Below are 21,405 nucleotides of genomic sequence, written 5' to 3'. Positions count from 1 at the left end.
ATTGCGGTGCTACTTCAGGTCACTGACCTATTTCCCCTTGGTGCATTTGTGGGGCTTCCTTTTGTGCTCCTGTTACAACAGTTTAAACTTAGATGATGTTTAATTTTCTGATAAGTTGGCATCTGCACCGATCATTATACAGTATGGACCTTGATATAATATAATTTTGTTTACTTTAAGTCTTAGACCACCAAGCTATATATAGGAATGCATTTGAAAAAACTGACTTAATTGAACAAATATTTAATTGGTATGCCTTTGCTACAATTTATTAAGCCTCAGCCACCTGTATGACTCCAGTGTGCTTCCACCCCGCCTCCTGCCACCACTATTCTAGGAGAAATACATGATGTAATCACTGGAGCCAGAGATGTGATGTCAGATCACCCCACTCGGTTTCTGGCCTTCCTATTGGAGGATTTCACTGGTTCTACAGGAGGAGCCACTACTTCCAGTCAAGCAAACTTGTCCTGCATTAGCTCACACCTACTTGACTCTGATTGGCTGTTGAAGGGCAAGCCCACAATAAACATATCCACGCTTTCCCCCAAAAAATACAGTATACACAATGTAGTGGCACAAATGCATGACTATTATAAACGCTAGAAAGACTGGTTTTGATAAAACTGTACTCGCTTATCATTTATCTCTTCCACCACATATTTGTAAAAGCTTGTGCACAGCCACGAGTAAGTTTCGTTGTTTTACATTTCAAATGAGTCCACAATGGGAATAATCTAGTATAGTTGTAGCAATAATCAAGTGCCTTATAAATGCCTTGTATTTTCTCGTTGAACGTTATCTTGGTGGGTGATAGATAGTGGCTGTCACCGCTGTTTTTATCAGGTTCTGGCAATCAAAACAACCCCGAAAACAAGGACGTGGGAATGGAGTTCAGTGACGCTGATTGGCTGGGCCGCCTGTCACTCATCATTTGCTAAGTGGGTTTGCCTGGCTCCTTCCGTAAGCACGTTAGTCCTCAATGAGCCTCACTGTTTGGCTTGGTTTGACAAGTTTCCCTGGGTCATCATGGAGGTAGACGTGAGCAGTTAGTTGACAGATCAATAAAAAGTTGGAGTTACCTTACCTCGCGCGTGTTTCGAGTTGACCTGGAAGCTGGCACTCCGGCAAATGTAGGGACGTGAGAAGTCTCTGATTTTTCCATCTGTGTGCGTTTAGTTAACCAGTCAAGTGTATTTGCAAGCCAGGACGAGAGTGAAAATGAACAGCCTGTCTTTTGACGATCCTTCATTGGATAATCTGGATCCATCTCTGTCGCTTAATGACCCCAGCGATATTGACACGGCCCTGTTAAACGACATTGATGGTAAGTTAAACACAATTGGCTAGCTGCTGGCTAACCACTAATAAACCACTAGTTACTGGTGCGTTCAAGCGTGTGTGAGCATTATTACTCGGTTGAACTTATCGTCAGTCTCCCAATAAAGATAGAGTTCACTAGTGTTTCGACTGTGCTACGAGCTTGTTTATAAGCAAGCAACTTTAAAGCAGAGCTCATAGCTTTGCTTTCGTCTGCCACCCTTAGCCTAGCTAACCGTTGAGGTGGTAACGGACTGTTTTGGTGTGATGGTGAGAGATTTTCTTGCTTAACATTATAAACAATTATGTTTCTTGTCTCCTGTGGCACAGAAAGCTTGTACAAATACACACGGGCCCATTTTGAGAGTGGGTTAGCCATGCTAGTCAGTAATGCTAACAAGCTAGGTGGTCGTGGATGCGCCCCGCCCCCAACCAGCTCCACAGACCGGGGTTACTCTCGTACATTCCTCCTTGTTGGGTTCACAGTGCCTGGGTTGACCGAGGCGGCAAACCTCATGTATTGATTTTTTTTTTTTTTTTTTTTTATGCCAGAAGATTAAGAACGACGTGCTCTGCTACTAAAGCTTGTCTTAATTTTGTTGTGAACGCTTTATTTAACAGTTGAACTACACAATACGGTTAAAAGCTGTGTGCATAGATTTGCATTTGCACGATTAATCCAGCTGACATCATTTTTGGTTTTATGTGGGAATAGTTACACACAGACAGTAAATTATCAATAAAAAAAAAAATAGGTGTATGTTAGTTGTGTTTTCCCTGTGGATTTCCTTGGAGTTAGTGAAGACTTGGTTGTGATTAGCTGCTAAACGACAGCCGGCACATTTTCATCCGCAGCAGCACTTGCCGTCTTCTTCCCAAATTTGACCGACAGTAACCCTCGGTGATGTTGCTCGATAGTAACCCCATGCCGGAGCCACAGACAAGCGCTCCCTCTCTTTCCTGTCTTGGGGGCTGATCTGCATAGCAAGTCTCTGAGGCGCGCTCTGATTGGTCGGGAGCGATCACCTCATACAAACATTGGTTTACAAATCGGAGCTGCTGCGTTTATGTGCAGGCACCACACACACACACAAGTCTCAAGTTCTTTGTAATACATTCGTCTTGTGCTCTGTGTCGAAATAGACAACGAAATTAAATTTCATCTTCTTGAGAGGGAAGAATTCCCTAGTGCATTGGTTGCTACATTTGTAATAAATTGCTGAACAAACGAATGTGCTGCAAGCCATCAGCGTTTTTATTTTGGACATGGCTCATATGTCTCAAATTAATTTAAAATAATCAGCCAGCAGTATGGATGAAAAGTGCATTATGTAACGTGTAGGTCTATTAGGTTGAGATCATGCTAAATGGAGCCCATGAGTCAGCCAGTAACGCAGATGTGAGCTCAAAACTGAATTACTGAGCATTACTGAAGCCTCCAAAAGGATATTGACTTTTCTAATAGACTGCCTGTCCACTGTACTTGTTCATGTATTAATAAGAAGTTAGACAAACTTTTGCTGTAGAGCAGATTCTCGTCCAGTGAAAAGGGTTGATGTAAATGGGAATTTTGTCAATAGTGAAAGACTTCTATTGAATTGCATGGGCAGTGAGTGGTTTTGACTTTGAAAAAATTCAATCGTGATTGGAAAGTATTGGCGGTGTAGATAACTGATGCAAGCCATTGTGGTGGTGGAGCAATAGATGAGTCCTTAATAAACACTTGAACCTCTGATTAAGTTATTTTGAGGTACGTGCCTAAGTCTTGTGTGGGTCTTGCGAGCATGGCATGGTCAGGTCTGTGCATGGGTGTACCATGAATCTATACAACCTATTAACTTTCTTCAGTCAAGCACCCAGAGCATGAATCATTTAGTGTGTTATTCTTTCATTCCACTCACCACCCTCCTGTAGAATGAATTGTAAAAGTGACTAGTGAGTCCATATTACCATCATATTATAAACATTTTTTTGTCTAATCTACCACAGTATCTGCGCATCTGTATGTGCTCCATGCATTGTACAATGTTGCTTTTTAACTTTTTTTTCCCACTTGCCAGTGCTAATGATTTTGATGATTATATTTAGTACAAAATCATAATGGTACACTGTAATGGTATGCTGCTGGTTATTCACTGCAGTTGTCTTCACAGCTGTGGCTGTGCTGCCTTAATTCACACACCTGTAGAATACTGATATATACGTGCCACCCACAGTAGTTTCAATAGGGTTGGGACAAAATATTGAAATATTGTGATACTTTCTCATATGATACATTAGCGATACACTTGCGCCAAGTATCAATATTTGAGTTTTCAACTTCATTTGCACAGATGTACATTTGAGTTCCTGTAAGGTGTATTTGTACCTGCCTTTAGGTATTTTAACTGGAACTGTTCTGTCATGTACACGTTGCAGTCGCTGAGCAGATATAAACACTGAAAAACACGACTGATTTCTGCTTATTAGAAAATAAAAAGCCTTTTCCAGGCTGCTTTTTCCTCACTGACAGATATCGTGATGTAGCATAGCTGATTGTGAATTTCCCAGTCTGGGATCAATAAAGTATACCTATCTATCTATCTATCTGATTATCTTACAGTATGTCTCATTGTGGAATTGCCTGTATTGTTATACCATTGTTGTCATGGGTAAAATATTGTGATAATACCGTATCTCTACTTACCCAGTGATTCTCACCGCTAAGGTTTAATGCTGTCAGTTTGTGCTGTTAGGCCTTGTCAACTTTGTACCGTGTGTGTCAGTATATATGTTTAACTCATCAAACATAATAAATGCACAGGAATTCAAATGAAGGTGATTTCTCTCCCTCCCCAGACATGCTGCAGCTCATCAACAACCAGGATATGGAGTTTGGAGGACTGTTTGATCCCCCTCCATACACAGGGCCTCCCCCAACCCAAGAGCTCCCTGCCCTGACTCAGTCCATGTCTTCAGCTCCCCCTCCATCCACCACTTCTACCCCTCCATCTTCCTCCTCTTCCTCCATCCTAAGCAGCAGCCCCCACCTGGATGCACTCCTGGGGCCCCCGATTACCCGTAGCTCCACCAGCCCAGACAAGGCCTTCCAACCCCCCACTTTCCAGCAGTCTCCCCTGGCCCAGGTGCCCAGCTCCAACCCTAGACAGCAACCAGCCTCTCCTCAGCAAGCTCCAGGCCTCAGGCAGCCTAAAGTGGAACAGCCCCAACCGATTGTCAGCCCGCCTGCCCCAGCTCAAGCAGCCCCCCCTCACAGCCCACCTGGACAGAGCCCGGCATTCAGCTCCGCACCCCAAGCCCTGTTCACCTCACCTGCACCTCAGCCCCAGCCACAACTTCAGGCCCAGGCTCAGTCGCAGCAGCAGGCCCGGGTCAACTACACCAGCCAGAGCACCTACACAGGTAAGTGCTCTTTGATTGTACTCAATCTGTTTCTTACTGTTCAGGGTGGGGATTGTAGTTTGTAAATTTGGGTTACACAGTACAGTTTATCTGCAGGTCTTTAAAAAGCCTATAAATAAAAAATTTGGCTTTCTGAAACCTGCAGATACCCTGCGGTAGATAGTTGTATTTACACCCTTAAAGTTGTCAGTAGCATTTGAAAAGGACAAAAGAATACATTTTATCCTGACAAAGGGGTCTAAACAAAGTTTTGGGGTTGGTAAGAATTTTTTTACCTTTTTTCCTGTTTACCTTTGAGTCCAAAAACAAGGGTCCAAATCTCTTAACGTTTACCATTGTTTACTGCTACACACTACAGATGTGAGCTAACTGCTCCTCAGCCGTGGAGAGCTCAAAAGAACCCACTCTGCTCCCTCCGAGTTCACTGTGTTACGCCACAACCTTGCAATCACTAACACACACACACACACACACACACATAAAGCCGAGACGGGATGAATTGAGACCAAGGCGCTTGTGCACTTGGTCTTTTTGTTGTGCTTACAAAGGAGCAGGAAAAAGGTGGGAATCAATAATAGGAATCAGTAAGGGAAATGTGTTCAAATGAGGTCTGTACTGGAAATCTTGGAACTGGTCAGAACTGGCTTCTTAGTGTAAAGAAAGCAAGGTAAAAATATTTTCATATTGCAGATTCCTTACTTTGCATTTACCCCTTCCAACAAACACGCACTTGAACACACACGGGAGCTTTATATGCAGCTATGTAGCACCTCGTGGTTGTAAAGTTAGAGGCCCTTATTTATGGTGTGATGGTTGAGTTAGAGCAGGTTATAGGGACTGACGGGGACAAGAGTAACAACATCAACAACATCATGCACTTGCAGACCTCCCACCCACCCACAATTCTGGTCCTAGTTGGCTGGCTAATGTGTGTGTGTGTGTGTGTGTAACTAGGTTTGGTTGCCACTACAGTGAACTGGCACAGAATAATTTAAGGATTAACCCAGGGATTACAGTTTGTTGTTCAAGATCCTTTTGATTGTTTGGATTATAGATTTCACCAAGACCAGGGATTGTCTCTTTGATGGATATTCATTTTGCTTAGGCCTTAAGTTTGGTTTTCTTAAATCTTACTCTGTATGTCTGCCAGGATCTCTGAAGTTCCTATCATACTGCAGCCCTGTTCTGTACAGTCTTGCAGAAACTAAAAGGTTTGGCTGGGAAACATTTTAGCATAATTGTTTTCGCACCCTCCCAGTGAGTTAACCCATGCACAGGGTGCAAATTCCATATGACATTATCAAAATGTTTGGGGTTGCCATTGACAAGGCGAGAACAGCAGTTATTCCAACAGGCTCAGCATTTCAAACCTAGCACATATTTTCATTACGGATGTAGCACAGCAATAAAAGAATGTAGCCAAACAAATCTAGCTCAGTTCATTTGCTCTGTAGTTGCGTGTTTGAATCTGCCGAATGTACAGCTAAATCCCTTATTTGTTTTCAATAGTTTTATGAAACTAGGACCAGTGATGATTTTAAAGTCCTGAAAAAACTTCCATAACCCTCTACATTACTACTGTGTTTATAATACTTTGCCTCAGCTCAGCAGGGTTGAAGCTGAGACATGAGTGGGACAGAGGAGGAGAGATATTTTGGTTGCATCCTTACCTGTATGTGGGGTTAACCAGGCTCCTAACTGCCTGAATACACATGGTACAGCACTGATTTGATTTCTGTACTTACACCTTTGCATATCTCTCAGAAATGACCCCACCCAGTGCCCAGCTGATCTTTTGTCTGCTCACATTTCTATTACATTTCCCTAGATAGGATTGTAGGTTATTCAGCCTCAGCTGATGGCCTAATCTAAACTCCTAATCTAATGGACTTTGCTCAAGGGTGTGAAGGTCTGCGGGTTAAAAGTAAAAGACCGGGAAATACCCATACCCTCATACTGACACCATACACATACATATCACCAATATTCTGACCGTTTGCTTACTTTCTAAAAGATATGGAGTGTGTATCTGTGTACACGTTTGCTGGTAAAAAATCAATTCTGAGACATGTAGCCACCAGATTTAATGCAAAGTTTCTCTCACCCCTGATTGGCTGCTATTGACAGGTGATGAAATGCACTGCCCAACCCACCATTACAGACATCATCAGAGGCGATAAGAAACCTAAGGTGACATACTGAATGCTGCCGCCACCTCATTATTGCTCAGGAGATAACAATTCACCTATTGGCCTACTAATCTGTCACCAGTGGTCATCACAATGTCATAAAAAGAGAGATGATTTTCTTGCTTCTTATATTGTTTACAAAAATTGTGCCACAAATTCACCGTTTGATTGCTTCCGAAATTGATGTCATTAGGAATCTTGATATGTTCAGATGATTTACACTGGGCTGAGCTTTGTGTAAATCATGCCTGAATTATGTATTTAGTACTCTGTGTGTCTTGCAGTCTAGTTAGACAGTTCACCAGTTTGTCTCAGGGCAAGTCTGGCATTGACTTAGGCCAGTTGATTGCCAGTTGAATGACTTGAGTTAGGGCTGAATCAGTCACTGTTGAACACATTTGTTTTTTAGCTGTCAGTCAGGGTGGTGTTGGCCAACCAGTGCCGAGCTCGTCATCCTCACCCTCCAGTGTTCAGCCAATGGCCATCCAGACTCAGATCCAGGGGCTGACCACCACTTCTCCTCTGCTGGCCACTTCTGCAAGCCCACCAGCTCAAACCATCGCACCCCATGTACAGCAAGTACCTGTAAGTGTGTGTGTATTTTTGTGGAGCTAAACATGGGTGCTACTTCATCCTTGATTGGATTATCTTTGAGTGCCTCTTTCTGTCCCTTTATGGGTCAGGTGCTGCTGCAGCCTCAGTTCATCAAGGCTGAGTCTCTTCTGCTGACCACTCTGAAGCACGACCCCTGCATGGTCACTACTGTGGCCTCTCCCACCTCTCTGGCCACCACCACCCCAGTACAGAGCACTTCACTGCAGGTGGGCACGCTTTGGTCTTCTCAAACTATGTTACATAATCATGTCAACATCAACAGTGGCTTTACTCAAAGTGTTCTCTTCAAGGCATTTGCATTTTAGCTGTTTGACCCCTGGTTGTGTTCAGAGTATCTTGACCTTACAACAGTCAAAACATCTCAATTCCTATATCACCAACATATTAAGCAATCAATTTTAAGGAGTGCAAGGGTCAGAGCCAAGCAACTCTGTGACTGTAGATGATGTGAAAAGTAGGACTAGTAGTTAAGCAGAAGCAAGCAGAAATTTTTTAATCTAAAATTGATGATTAAAATTGTAAACTGAAGAATTCCAAAATTATTAGTAGTTAGTAACAACACAATAGTTTAAAATATAATTATAAAATAAGAATTTTGTTAAAAATTAGTTTATGAAAGTTCCATTAAAAGGGGAAAAATTAAGGCCTTGTGTTGATGAAATTTAGTCAGAATATCATATATTTTTTAAATACCAGAGGACACTGTCTGAGAGTGTTGAATGTAGTTTTTGTTGTATTCCCTTGCTGTGATGAGCAAATTTGGATGTAGGGACAAATATGACTTAATTTGTCTTAATTTGCTGCGTTCCCATCGCAATCTGGTTACCTCCTCAGGCCCTCATGAGTGGCGGCACTATCCTGACCACGGTACCTGTTATGGTTGACGCTGAGAAGCTGCCAATCAACCGCATCGCCATCAGCGGCAAGCCGGCGGGCCAGCCTCACAAGGGGGAGAAGCGCACTGCCCACAATGCCATTGAGAAGCGCTACCGCTCCTCCATCAATGACAAAATCATCGAGCTCAAAGACCTGGTGGCTGGCACTGAGGCAAAGGTAGGGAAGAAACACTAGAAAGACTTAAAAAAAAAAAAAAAAAAAAACTCATTTGTAAAATGAGTGCTGTTTGTTTTCTTTTAATGATTCAAATGTCAGTATTTTTAATTGTTGCATGAATAGATGTCCATCTGATGAGATTTTAGAGCACTTTGCTGCAGATTTTCTAATTTAATGAAGAAAACCTTGATTTTCTTAAATCACATATACATATTTTTAGATGTTTTTACATGCACACTACATAATCATAGCACCCATCCATGTCTGTTAGATATCTCAAGTGGGTCTTTTATAAAATAGGGCAAGTGTCAGGGTGTCCATAAGGGGGATAAAGTGGATGAAATCTTTGAGAAGTGAATGCTAGATTAATGTGTATGTAGTCATGATATGTTATACTGCTATTCGTTCATTCATTTTCCAAGCCATTTATCCTAATGACACTTGTGGGGTGCTGGAGCCTATCCTAGTGTTAATTGGGCTAAAGGTGGGGAAACACTGTGGATAGGTCATCAGTCCATTGCAGGGTAGCTACACAGACACACATTCACGCCTAGGGGCAGTTTAGTATCTCCAGTTCACTTGACTTATGTGTTTGGACTATGGGAGGAAACCAGCGCTCCTGGCCGAAACTCACACAGACACAGGGGTAGCATGCAAACACAGTGGGGAGCCTTGGATAGCCGGCAGGTAATCAAACCCAGGACCTTCTTGCTGCGAGGCATCAGTGCTAACCACTGTGCAGTCCCGTTATACTGTTATGTTATAGCTTAATTTTTTTCATGTAGCACTGTAAGGTGATGAGAATATGCCAGAGGATCTGAAGGTTCTCCCAGAATGCATCTTGCACAGCCTGTCAGTCTTCAGAATGGGTATTTTTGGCTATAACATTGATGTTTATGTTTTTTTCCCTCTCTTCCATAGCTTAACAAATCAGCCGTGCTGAGGAAAGCCATTGACTACATCCGCTACCTGCAGCAGGCCAACCAGAAACTCAAACAAGAGAACATGACTCTAAAAATGGCTGCACAGAAAAACAGTAAGTGCTCACAACCTTCAGTCTTGTTTGTCCTTTAATTGACACTTTAATTGCATAATTAATAATTATATATATTTATATGTTATAGACACAGACACATACACAGATAAATAGATAGATATGTACTATTGCTTTTGATCTTCAACAAGAGGAATTACAAGTTGTTTTGTCCCCCTCAGAATCTCTCAAAGACCTTGTTGCCATGGAGGTAGATGGACAGGCAGAGGTCAAGAGTGAGCTGCCCACTCCGCCAGCCTCTGACGTGGGCTCACCCACCTCGTTCTCCCACTGTGGCAGCGACTCTGAACCGGACAGCCCCATGGGGGAAGACACCAAGGTACACAGCTCTCACAAACACACAAACTAGAAACTTTATAGTAGGGGTTGACATGTTGCATTTTTATATTAGATCAGGTCAGGTAACCTCTTACCCCGATAAATAAACCGGGGTAAGAGTCGCTGTCTTAAAACCAACAGGTCGCAGGTTGGGTCCCAGCCAACACTTGTTTCAAACTCTCCCAACCACTCCCATGGGTGGGCTTGTCATTGCTGCACAGCCAAGCTTTGATCAATTCCACAGAACTTTATTTTAAATTCTAGTGGAGTTCCCAAGGTTTCCAAAGATACCAAGTATGTCCTGTTGCATTGCAGGGAAATGTGCTTCTTGGGTTTAAATATTCCACTCAGTATACAGTCACACAGTTACAGTTGTTTTTTGTTTGTTTGTTTGTTTGTTTTCTGAAATGCTGAAGGTACTTAAGGGGAAAGTTAAGAGAAAATCAGTTCAAGGGATTTATTGTCCTCAGGCAAGTCGAGGTTTCATTAATTCAGCTGAGTTCATACTGTCACACTGAAACTGCTGCATAGACAGCTGTGTTAAAAAATGAACAGATTATGACCAAGAAAGCCAGGTTTTCAAGTGCTTTTTGTTCTGGACTCTCCTCTCTGTGGCAGCCGAACATGGGCATGCTGGACAGGTCAGCAGCGGGTGGCAGCGCTGGAGGGATGTTGGACCGCTCCCGCATGGCGCTGTGTGCCTTTACCTTCCTCTTCCTCTCCCTCAACCCTCTGGCTGCTCTGCTCTGTGGCTCATCGGGCAGCAGCTCTCCCGGGGGAAGCACCTCTACCCACGGCACAGGCAGGAGCATGCTGGGCCTGGAAATTGCAGGTAAGGGGAGATGGATGCTGGGATTGTTGCTGCTGTTTTGGAATTACTTACGTAAGGCTGTGATTTTTATATGATGTATTCTAATATGACACAGATGACACTATTACGCAATATGTTTACAGTTCCCCTACAATGCGTGTATAAATTTTAACAGGATTTCATATGTGTAATGTGTGTTTCTTCTAAAGCAGACTCCTGGGGCTGGATGGACTGGATGTTGCCCACTCTACTGGTGTGGCTGCTCAACGGGGTTCTTGTGTCAGGGGTCCTGATCCGACTTCTGGTGTATGGAGAGCCTGTAACAAGACCCCACTCTGGATCATCTGTCCTGTTCTGGAGGCACCGCAAACAGGCTGATCTGGACCTGGCTAGGGTATGGTTTTATTGTATTGGTAAAACTGGATGAAATTCTGAAGATCCCTTGCAGGGAAATTGGCTCATTGCTGCTGCCAAGAACAGGATATACACAAGAAAAGATTAGAGTATTGGAGATAATAATTAGTAATGCAAATAAAGAAATAAAGATACAGTTTCATACCCTTTTGTGGTGTAATGTAAAAGTTTGAACATAAGCAAAAAGACCCGTGAAAAATCCAAACCTGAGGAAATATTAAAGATTTGTTTACCTGTTCTTTATGAACACCCCAACTAATAACTGTTGTAAACATTGCTTGAATTTTCCTGTGTGAAATCTTGTTCCTTGGTCTTATTCCCATACATCCAATTGCTCCAGTCCCCTATTACTTCTCTTCCACGAGCTTCACCCTTTTCATCCACTTGTCTCTGATTACCGCTTCAGGGCTGCCTTTTATCTGCTCTAACTCTTCATCACCCTTGTCGCCCCCCTGCAGGGAGATTTTGCGCAGGCCAGTCAGAACCTGTGGACCTGTCTGAAGGCTCTTGGTCGACCCTTACCCACCTCCCAGTTGGACCTGGCCTGTGCCGCCCTGTGGGCCCTGCTGCGATTCTGCCTCCAGCGCCTCTGGGTGGGCCGCTGGCTGGCTGCCAGAGCTGGTGGTCTACGATCTGATCGCCCCCTGCAGGAAGATGCCTGTAAGAGCAGCCGTGACGCTGCTCTGGTTTACCATCGCCTGCACCAGCTTCACATGACAGGTTGGTTGTTAGGGAAAGTTTTATCATTGTTTTTTTAAATTAAATCAGGCTGGATAACTGAATGTCATAGGGTAACATTATTAATGACAAACCATGTAGAGAAGTACAAATCCAGTCTCAGTCTTTATCTACAGAGTGAGAATATTATGATTCAGTGCCACAAAAAAGTTTCATACTGAGGTTGCAAAATCATAGTTTGAGAGGCATTACAAATTAGTTTGTAATGTAATTAGTTTGTAATGTAATTGCACACAAGGATTTCTTGTGTGCAATTAATTATGGACTTACAGAACAACCATGTGTAGAATACCTTGTTTGAAGAGAATAGTGATTATTTTGCTGGCCTCTGTCTGCATGTAGGTAAGCTGAATGGCAGCCACCTGTCAGCAGTACACATGGCTCTCAGTGCGGTCAACCTGGCAGAGTGTGCTGGCTCCTGTCTGCCTGTGGCCACTCTGGCCGAGGTTTACGTCTCTGCAGCTCTGCGGGTCAAAGCCAGCCTGCCCAGGATCCTACACTTCACATCTGTAAGCCCCCTCTCTGTGTGCACATGTTCACACATCTTGCTCAGTCATTTATATTGTGCAAAGTTAATTAAATTGCATCTTTGCTCGGATGCTGTCAGAATAAATTACTTGCACTGCAGTCGTCTCCTTTGTGTTGCTAAGTGGTAAACACTTCAGTGATAAGCATTTTTGAATTGACATCATTTTTTAAGGTGGCTTCTGAATTTAATTAACTTCAGTTGATGTATAAATGGATTTGAAACTAGTTGAATTGAACTGAAAAAACACCAGCTGAAGCAACACATCATTGCTAAACTAATAACTGTCAAATCCTGTCCACATTGCTATCAAATAAGGTGGTGTAAATATGGTGTTCCCCTTCACAGCGTGTGTTTCTGAGCAGTGCCCGCCAAGCCTGCCTGTCGTCCAGCGGCAGCGTGCCTCCAGCTATGCAGTGGCTCTGTCACCCACTGGGCCACCGCTTTTTTGTTGACGGGGACTGGGCTGTCCGCAGTACTCCCAAAGAAAGCATTTACAGCCAGGCTGGCAACACAGGTCAGTGTAAACAAGATATACACGCACACACTGTGCCAGTCCTGGGCCATGAATTAGTTGAGACATCACCAAATATTTGATTTCACACAGATAAGGGATCCACTGGTCATATTTTTTTGGCAGATCTTAACTGCCAGTTTTTTTTTTTGTTTGTTTTTTTTTTTCAAAAACTTGACCTGCTGATATCGATCGCAGAACAACATTTTCTTTAGTTTTGCATAATTAACATTAATTAAATTAATTTAGGCATTTCTGCATATATGACAAAGATTTGGCTGTCCTCATACATAAAAATTTGTCACATTAAAACAAATTATCTTTCTTTTACAAATAAAACTCAAATGCAAACTCTTACCAGTTCCGCATAAAAATACCTGACAACTCTCAGAAATCAGTGTAATGTTACATGACAGCTGTAATCTTTTTTTTGTTGTTTTTGTTTTTTTTTGTTTTTTTTTCCTCAGTCATTGACATTGTGGAGTTACAGAAAGGGTTCATCTCAATGCCGACACTACTCATACCCAAACAAAACATTGAGTATTGAGACAGCATTTGGATCTCGAAATGACGTGCGGATGTCAGTTTTAGGGGACTAGGAGAAAAATAGCCGCAAGTTGAGGTAAAAGCTAGGTCATATTTTAAGTTATAGCTTGCCGTAACAACTTTGAATAAGACCAAATGTCACACAATTGTGTGGTTCATGAATATTGTATTTCATGCTTTGTTGTCCGATATAGGATGTAACACTGATAGCTGAAACCGCTTGAAATAGAAATTTAACCTAGACTTCTCTCTCCACCACACACATGAACGCGAACACACACACACACACAAACACACACGTCACACACAGAGTCGTTTGTCTTTCTCATCTCAATCTCATTGGTTTTTCTCAGTGGACCCTCTGGCCCAGGTAACCCAGGCCTTCAGGGAGCACCTGTTGGAGAAAGCTCTGTACTGTGTGGCTCAGCCTCGTGGAGAGAAGAGCACCAGCCAGGGAGAAGGGTGAGGAGTGCACGCACGCACACACACACACACACACACACACACATATACACACATATTTCCAATTAACAGTGGCCTTCTCTGATTCTATTCATCATATGAACTGTGCATACCAGTGATATAATCCTAAATATGAAATTCCTGGCGACAAGATGTAGCAAGCTTTTGAGGCAATAGGGCTGTTCATTAATAAAAATGGAAAGATTAAAAAATGATAACAGTTTGCAAATTGTCCATTGGTACCTTTTAAATAAAATAACTAAATAATGATGCACATTCTTCCACAGGGAGTACGCTGATGCTCTGGAGTACCTCCAGCTGTTGACCAGCTCATCAGATGCAGCCGGTGCCACCACCCAGTCCTTTGCCATCGGCTCCAACATGGCCACTGTGACTGGTAAGTCACCATGGCAACTCTGATTTCTGTCTTCAGCGCTATGGACGGTGCAGAATTTAAAGAATTCAAAGGCATTCTGTTTTTATGCATCAAAAATGCCTGTAATTTAATGCGTGCTAATTAAAATGTTGATAATTACAGTTGATAATTTTTTCTTTACTGTCTGATGCTTCAAAATTAATACCAGCTCTGAAACAAAACTGTTCTGATACCTTTTTTGAATTTAATGGAAGCTCATCTGTAAACAGACGATTCTCAGTGTTATGTTTTTATATGTCTTTGCATACATATAAAATCAGAAATCAAATGTAAGGGCAGCTTGAATCTTAAAGATAGCTTTCTGTGCATTTTGATGCCAAAACTCAGCAAGCCACCATATGGAATCATTTTCTGAGTCCCAGCTCTAAGCTCCAAACCAGGATGGTTGAAAAGGTACAGCTTGCCAATCTAACACTCGCTAACTTAATCAACTGCCTTTGCTTTTGTTCAAGACCGTGAACAGTCAAGAGTTGGACTCCTTACTTCATTACTCCCTCTCTTCTCTTCCTGAAAACTGTGTTTGTTTCCATGCATCACTCCTTTGTCTGCCCTGATCAGTTGGTTTCCTTGATGTTTTATGCAGAAAAACAGAAGGAATGAGCTAAAGTTCATTTTTAGACTACTGAGATTGAGTAGCTTGATTTCCACAGGGTTGACTTCCACCCTCCCACTACTTTTCCTTTGTCCTCACTGATCACTGATCTGAGCGAAAGGGGGGCTAGGTGAAAGGGAGGCGTCCGCTAGATTGCTTCATCTATCTTCAGCGCTGTCAAATCGGTGATCACCTTGAAAGGAGGGAGGGAGAGGGAGGGAAGGGAGGCTGCGCCGGGATTTTAATAGGAGACTTTTCTTGGCAGAACCTCAGGTCGCTCACTCAGTGTTAAGTGTGCGTGTGTGTGTGTTGCCCAATGTTAAATGGAGGAGTTTTCTCTCATGAGGGAGGCGTCAAAATGGCTGCTTTCTCTCAATATGTTGTGACCACACCAAAGGAGGGAAACAGATTGATTCAGAGATCAGGATACAGACAGCAGCTGTCTCTGTGCATGTATGTGTATGTAAAAACATGAGCATGTGCAGTTGGGGATTTGAATAGTCATGCTTTGTCTGTGTGTGTGTTGCATCTGTCTGACCATTCTGCTCCTCCCTGCCTCCCCTCCAGGCTGTGACCCCCACTCCAAGTGGTGGTCCTCTGTCACTGTGGTGATCATCAACTGGCTCCAAGGAGATGACGCTGCAGCAGAGAGACTGTACCCAGCCGTGGAGCACCTGCCCCGCAGTCTGCAGAACGTAGAGTGAGCTGAACACACACAGTCTACATCCAGCTGAAAAGCATGTGACATAACTCTTTGTCTGATAAAGCCTAAAGGCAAACACATCTCTGCCTCGACCGCTGTAACCTGTGTCCTCCTTTTTCTCTTTCTTTCTTTTTGCCACTGCTGTGTCAGGAGTCGTCTGCCCAAGGCGTGTCTGAACACGTTCCGGGCGGTGCGCGCCCTGCTGTCCAAGCCAGAAAACTGCCAGCTGAGTCTGAGCTACAGCGACAAGGCCAGCGTCCTGCTCCGAGACAGCCTCAACCTGGGACCACACTGCCACAGCTCCAGCATAGACAAGGTACACACACACTCGGCAGATTTTTATGCATAAAAGCCAGGCTCATGTTTATTATTCCTGAGAGAAATTCTGTGGTACGACAGCTTACATTTAAAAAAAAAAAAAAGCATGTGCACACACCTGCACATAGGAGTAGAAATATCTGTACATGTGCATAAAATAAACACAGGACACTAGTCAGCACACTCACATTCACTCAAAGATACACAATCTTACCACACACAGAGTGTATCCCCCTGCAGGACTTTTTCAGTTTGCGATGGCAGTGTTCTGCCCTTTGGCGTTCGGCAGATGGTGATGCTGGTGGATAGGTAGCTGGCAGTGTGTGTTTGTCCATGGCCAGAGCTGCGGTGCATTGTAGTTGCATTGCATGTGTGTCTCAGCAGAGTGCAATGTATCTGCAGTGCAACACAGAGCTGGGCCACTAACAGCACAATGCTCACAACAATAACAACAACAAAAAAAACCCACAATGGCTCAACGTGTCCCTTCATTTTGAGTAGAACACTGACAAGTTTCTTTGAAACCATCGCGCCAAAGAAAACAAGTTTGATTGCCACTACTAAACTGCATTTCTTTCCAGCGTCTTTCTCCAGTCCCCTTCTACTCGGCCTTCATTTCTCTGCCAAATGTTCAGTCCAGGTCTTATGAATCTACAGTGGTTTTACTGCGATGCAGCAGCATGTGTCATCCATGTCATTTCTGTGTCATGGCAATAAAGTTTTTCCAGTCTCAATCCACATCTTATTGCTTATCTGTTCCTTACCTTATACTTTGTCTCTTTCTGCTCCACAGGTTGTCCAGTTGCTGCTGTGTGATCTCCTGTTGGTGATGAGGACCAATGTGTGGCGTCTGCAGCAGCAGGGGGCCAGTCCAGGGGGACTGGGGGTGGCAGGTGCCAGTGGTCCTGTGGGGGTCCATCAGGCCTCACCGCCGGAGCTCCAGGGCTTCCAGCAAGACCTCAGCTCCCTACGCAAACTGGCCCACAGCTTCAGGCCTGCTATGAGAAGAGTATGTAAAATGTTGTTTGTAGTAGTTACTAAATACATTTGTATTCACTTTTTAGTCATTTAGCTGATACTCTTACCGAGAGTGACATAAATTAACGTAGTGTGTCACAGGCTTCGGTGTATTGGCCAAAGCAGTTTAGAGAGGACACATGGCTGTTGTTCCTTTACTAGTTTCAAATATTTGACATCTTCCAGAGCTGTGCTTCTCTGATTTGTCCTGTTAGGCACTTGATCAGCCACCAAAGCTAATGTTTTTAAAAGGTTTTGTTCAAGCTCTGCACTTGTTTTGTCTAGGTTGTTTTGTAACCTTATTCTCTCCTAGTTGGACACAAAAGCAGATGTCAGAACTCTTACATGCACTATTTGACTGGCACACACTGAATTCTCAAACAAAAGGAACACATGCAGAAAGTATTTACATCCTAAGACATACGTAACTAGCACTCACTCTGTATGTGATTTAAAAATGCAGGCTAATACACTCATTGCATTATTCATAGCTGAGTGACACCCACACATAGAATTCTTACAAAAAAATGTCCGCATGTAGAGAAGAGTATATGTACACATATATTTGCACATATTTGCAGGCAATTTTGGATATAATTCTCTGTGGAAATTAGCTTGGAGGCATTGGAACACACCCACGAACACACACACACACACACACACACACACACACACACAAGCCCATGAGGCAGGTGTTTAGCGGCGTTGTTCACAAGGCTTCAAAGTCCCTCTGAGGTAGCACTGAACATCCTGTATGAGTCATCACTGCTGCCTCTCATCCCCCCCTCCTCTCTCTTACTCTCTTTCTTTCGCTCACTCGTTCTCTCTCTCCCTCTCTCTCTCTCTCATCTTTCATCCCTCCATCTTCATCCAGTTGTTCCTGCATGAAGCTACAGCCAGGCTGATGGCAGGGGCCAGTCCCACTCGCACACATCAGCTCCTGGACCGCTCACTACGACGCAGAGCAACGCCTGGAGCTAAGACAGGTGTGTGTGGGTGTACTTTGGTGGAGCTGCATGCCCCCCCCACTCTCCCCTGTAATTCTGTTTGGAGGCAGCACTGTTTTATTATTATTGGCTGCTGTTGAAATTTTGAATTTGTGTAAATTAATTTATTTATGTAATATACATTTTGTTCACACATTTTTCTCACATTTGAGTCTGTTCAGGGTGTTTTTTTTTCTGTATTACTTTGCTGAGGATCAGTATGTATGAGTTTTAATGGGCAATATCAGCACTGACATCACATTGCCATGTATTCACACTGCATGCAATGTGGCAGATGGCCTGTGGACAGTGGATGCAGGTGTTCTCCAAGCATCATTTTGAGATGTTTGTTTTGGGAGGTCTGTTTTTAGTCTTTAAAATACAACTTATAGAGTAGAGAGTAGAAAATCGGAAACACAAAGTGGGTGTAATCAACAGCTTGTCCATTTTGCACTTACAAAGCTGAAGTATTGTTCATCCAGCAACACCACACTGTTAGGGTAGCGAGGAAAGTGTGGTAGTCTGACTGGCTGTGAATGCCTGATGACCACAAACCAACCTTTCACAGCTGACAAGTCTGCTGTCCGTCCACACAAGTTCCACTGATCACTCAGTGCCACAGGAAATGAATAGACTTCTGGTGACTTAGTGTTGATCTTGCTCACAGTGTGAATTAACTGTTATACTTAATTTTTGTTTTCATGAAATACCCGCAACACATTGGTCAGGGACCTTTGTCCACATCTTTCACAGACGTCATTCTCCATAGCCAAGAATTAAATAAAGGCAAAATGCTCCTAAAAAAAAAAAAAGCATGAAGTTCATACAACAGAATCTGCATCTTGCTACCACAGAAATCGAAGAAATTCTGTTGACTAATGACATTTTCTCGTGCTTGTGTCCAGAGGAGTGCGAGACGCGGCCTGGCCAGCGGGAACAGGCGGAGGCAGTGATGCTGGCGTGCCGCTACCTGCCTCCCTCCTTCCTGTCAGCGCCCGGCCAGAGGGTGGGCATGCTGGCCGACGCAGCACGCACCCTGGAGAAGCTGGGAGACAAGAGGACCCTCCACGACTGCCAGCAGATGATCATCAAGCTGGGCAGCGGCACCACTGTCACCTCCAGCTAGACATCTGAGGGAGCCGAGAGACCCCCACAGACACACACACACAGACACACACAAACACACACTGTATATAAGAGACACATACAGAAACTCGCAGTTTGATCCGCAAATGCAGTTGCATAAACACAAACATACAGTCTCTGGCATTTTGGCCTGCAGCTAATGGACACATTGATGGACTCTAGAGATTAATATCAGACAAGCAGAAGTTCTTGCCATGACTTTTCATTATGCCCCGCCCCTTCCCTCCATATCAGTCAGAAGTCAGCTCAACATTTCACCCCTCTCTTTCCCCCCAGTAAAGTGTTTTTAGTTACACTGTTGCTACAGTTTGTGATTTAATGTAATTATTTGCTATACCCAGAATGTATTATGCATTTTTCTTTCTTCCTGAGCTGAATTCCCTCGTGAGAATGCATTGCAGTGCCAGAGTTTGACCACAGAGAGGTGCCACCACAGTGTGAATGCCAGTGTGAATACGTGCGTGTAGGGATGTGTGTCCACCATTAATTTCGTAACAACAGACCCCATTGTTTTTGAAGACGATGCACCTTATGCAGGCAGAAGGAGGGGCGAGCTGTTCTGATTGGCTGCACGCTGAGGTGTCTTGTGTCAGTGGGAGGAGAGCGACCAAACTCAGATTGGTCAGACTTAGGGCTTGCTCAGTGGGAGGCCACTGACAAGGTTGTTGTTCATGTAGCGCTGTTGCATGTGGAACTATGTCATGTTACATTTGTGATTTTGACAACTGTAGATGTGTGATGATCTGAGAGGTTGCAACCCACTGTACAAGCCCCATGTCTCTTATCTGCACTAGCCTTGCAAGGCTGATTTTAATGAGTTAAGAAAATATGGCTTTATGCAGTTATTTTCATAGTTTTTGTTTTGTTTTGCTGTGTATATATTTTTAACTGTATTTATAATCTGTAAGAACATGGATTGATCAGTATTTTACATCAGTCGAGTGATACATACTTCTTGCCACATGCCCCCTTGTATTTTGTAGCATTTGAGCAGGCCCCAGTAATGCAGGTATTGTATTGCCATGGTGATGAGCGTCAAAGTGGAGACGTGTCAGTGTCAGGAGGACACGTGCATCACATCGTCCGATTCAGTTGACCCTTTGTGCTGTTGCACAAGTTGTGCAACCACAATATCAAATCGAGTTGGCAGTGTCCGATTTTAACATCACCAGCTAATGACTTGAACAGTAATGTGAACCTTTGTCCCTTTTGCAACAAGTTACACAAGTCACATGGACAATTTCAAAATAATTGACATATTTCCAAAGAGGGCCTGTGGTTAATCTTCCCCTGGTTTTCCCTTGTAGCTCCAACAATAAGAGCACCATTTATCCTTTCATTCATGTGAGTTTCATGCTTTTAGAGAACCACCTTTTATTGTATTTAGAAGACTGTAAAAAATACTTTTGGAATCTTTAGCATGTCTTTTTTTTGTCCCAGGACCAGTATGTATTATAGATCGTCATAATTTTGAAAGACTGGAAGACGCTGGTTTGAGATGGCCTCATGGGAAGCAACTGCGTCAAATGTATTGTTTATGTATTCTGACACCCACTTCTTCCTGTCTTCGCTCCTTGATGTTTGGTTTATTCCATGATGATGTAAATATAAAAAAACATTTTGTAAAGAATATGTTTGCGTCTTCTGTGGTGGTTTCATTTGCAAATGGAAACGGGGTGATGAAAGTAGCCTAAATTCACTTTTCAGTATATCCTCAAAATGATGCAGACCGACCATTGACTTACAGATAGGCATTAAACAGATACAAAATTGATCCGTTAGTTTATAACAACTTAGATTCTATACTTCTAAACTTCTACAGCCATCTGAAAAACACCTCATTTATATTCCATCAATCATTTTGTTAGAGCAGATATTGGTCTTTTTTTTTTTTTCAAAAGGGGGGTGTTTTATTTTGCCTTGAAAGCTTTGAAATTTTACATTGGCGATAAGATCACTCAACATGGCTTTTGAAATACTTTAATGAGATACACCGATGGCAGTCTATTCTACCATCCTTGGCTGCTCTCTTCACAATCCTTCCTTAGTGGATGGCGTTGTATTCAAAGACTGGTACCAATCAAGGTAAGTGTTTGCAAAAGAGGGCAAAAAAAGAAAGCTTATAAGATGTACGAAATAAAACCCTAAGATGAATAATCGTCTCCCTGTTGATGTGTGTAGGTCAAAGCATGTTTAGTAAAGACAAAAAGAGCAGGCAGTGGTCTTAGCAGCATTGAAAGGTGCT

General features: G+C 43.2%; 1 protein-coding gene across 2 annotated transcripts; it reads left to right on the top strand.

The window, feature by feature from the left end:
• Positions 1 to 973: 973 nt before the first annotated feature.
• srebf1 (sterol regulatory element binding transcription factor 1) lies at positions 974 to 20,792 on the top strand. Of its 2 annotated transcripts, none has more exons than XM_030057080.1 (19): positions 974 to 1,327; positions 4,159 to 4,722; positions 7,321 to 7,496; positions 7,595 to 7,732; positions 8,361 to 8,579; positions 9,501 to 9,615; positions 9,795 to 9,952; positions 10,570 to 10,783; positions 10,975 to 11,156; positions 11,635 to 11,896; positions 12,257 to 12,423; positions 12,789 to 12,957; positions 13,854 to 13,962; positions 14,250 to 14,359; positions 15,558 to 15,690; positions 15,844 to 16,009; positions 16,805 to 17,020; positions 17,903 to 18,014; positions 18,920 to 20,792. In XM_030057080.1, the coding sequence occupies exons 1-19, from the start codon at positions 1,222 to 1,224 to the stop codon at positions 19,138 to 19,140; spliced, it is 3,537 nt and encodes a 1,178-aa protein (XP_029912940.1). In that variant the 5' UTR covers positions 974 to 1,221; the 3' UTR covers positions 19,141 to 20,792. The 2 variants fall into 2 exon arrangements, with proteins under 2 accessions (XP_029912940.1, XP_029912939.1); XM_030057079.1 differs by having other exon boundaries at positions 10,972 to 11,156.
• The last annotated feature ends 613 nt before the right edge of the window (positions 20,793 to 21,405 follow it).

Source organism: Myripristis murdjan, chromosome 8 (assembly GCF_902150065.1).
Source record: "Myripristis murdjan chromosome 8, fMyrMur1.1, whole genome shotgun sequence".
NCBI lineage: Eukaryota > Metazoa > Chordata > Actinopteri > Holocentriformes > Holocentridae > Myripristis > Myripristis murdjan.
This window is presented reverse-complemented; position numbering and strand designations above follow the sequence as displayed.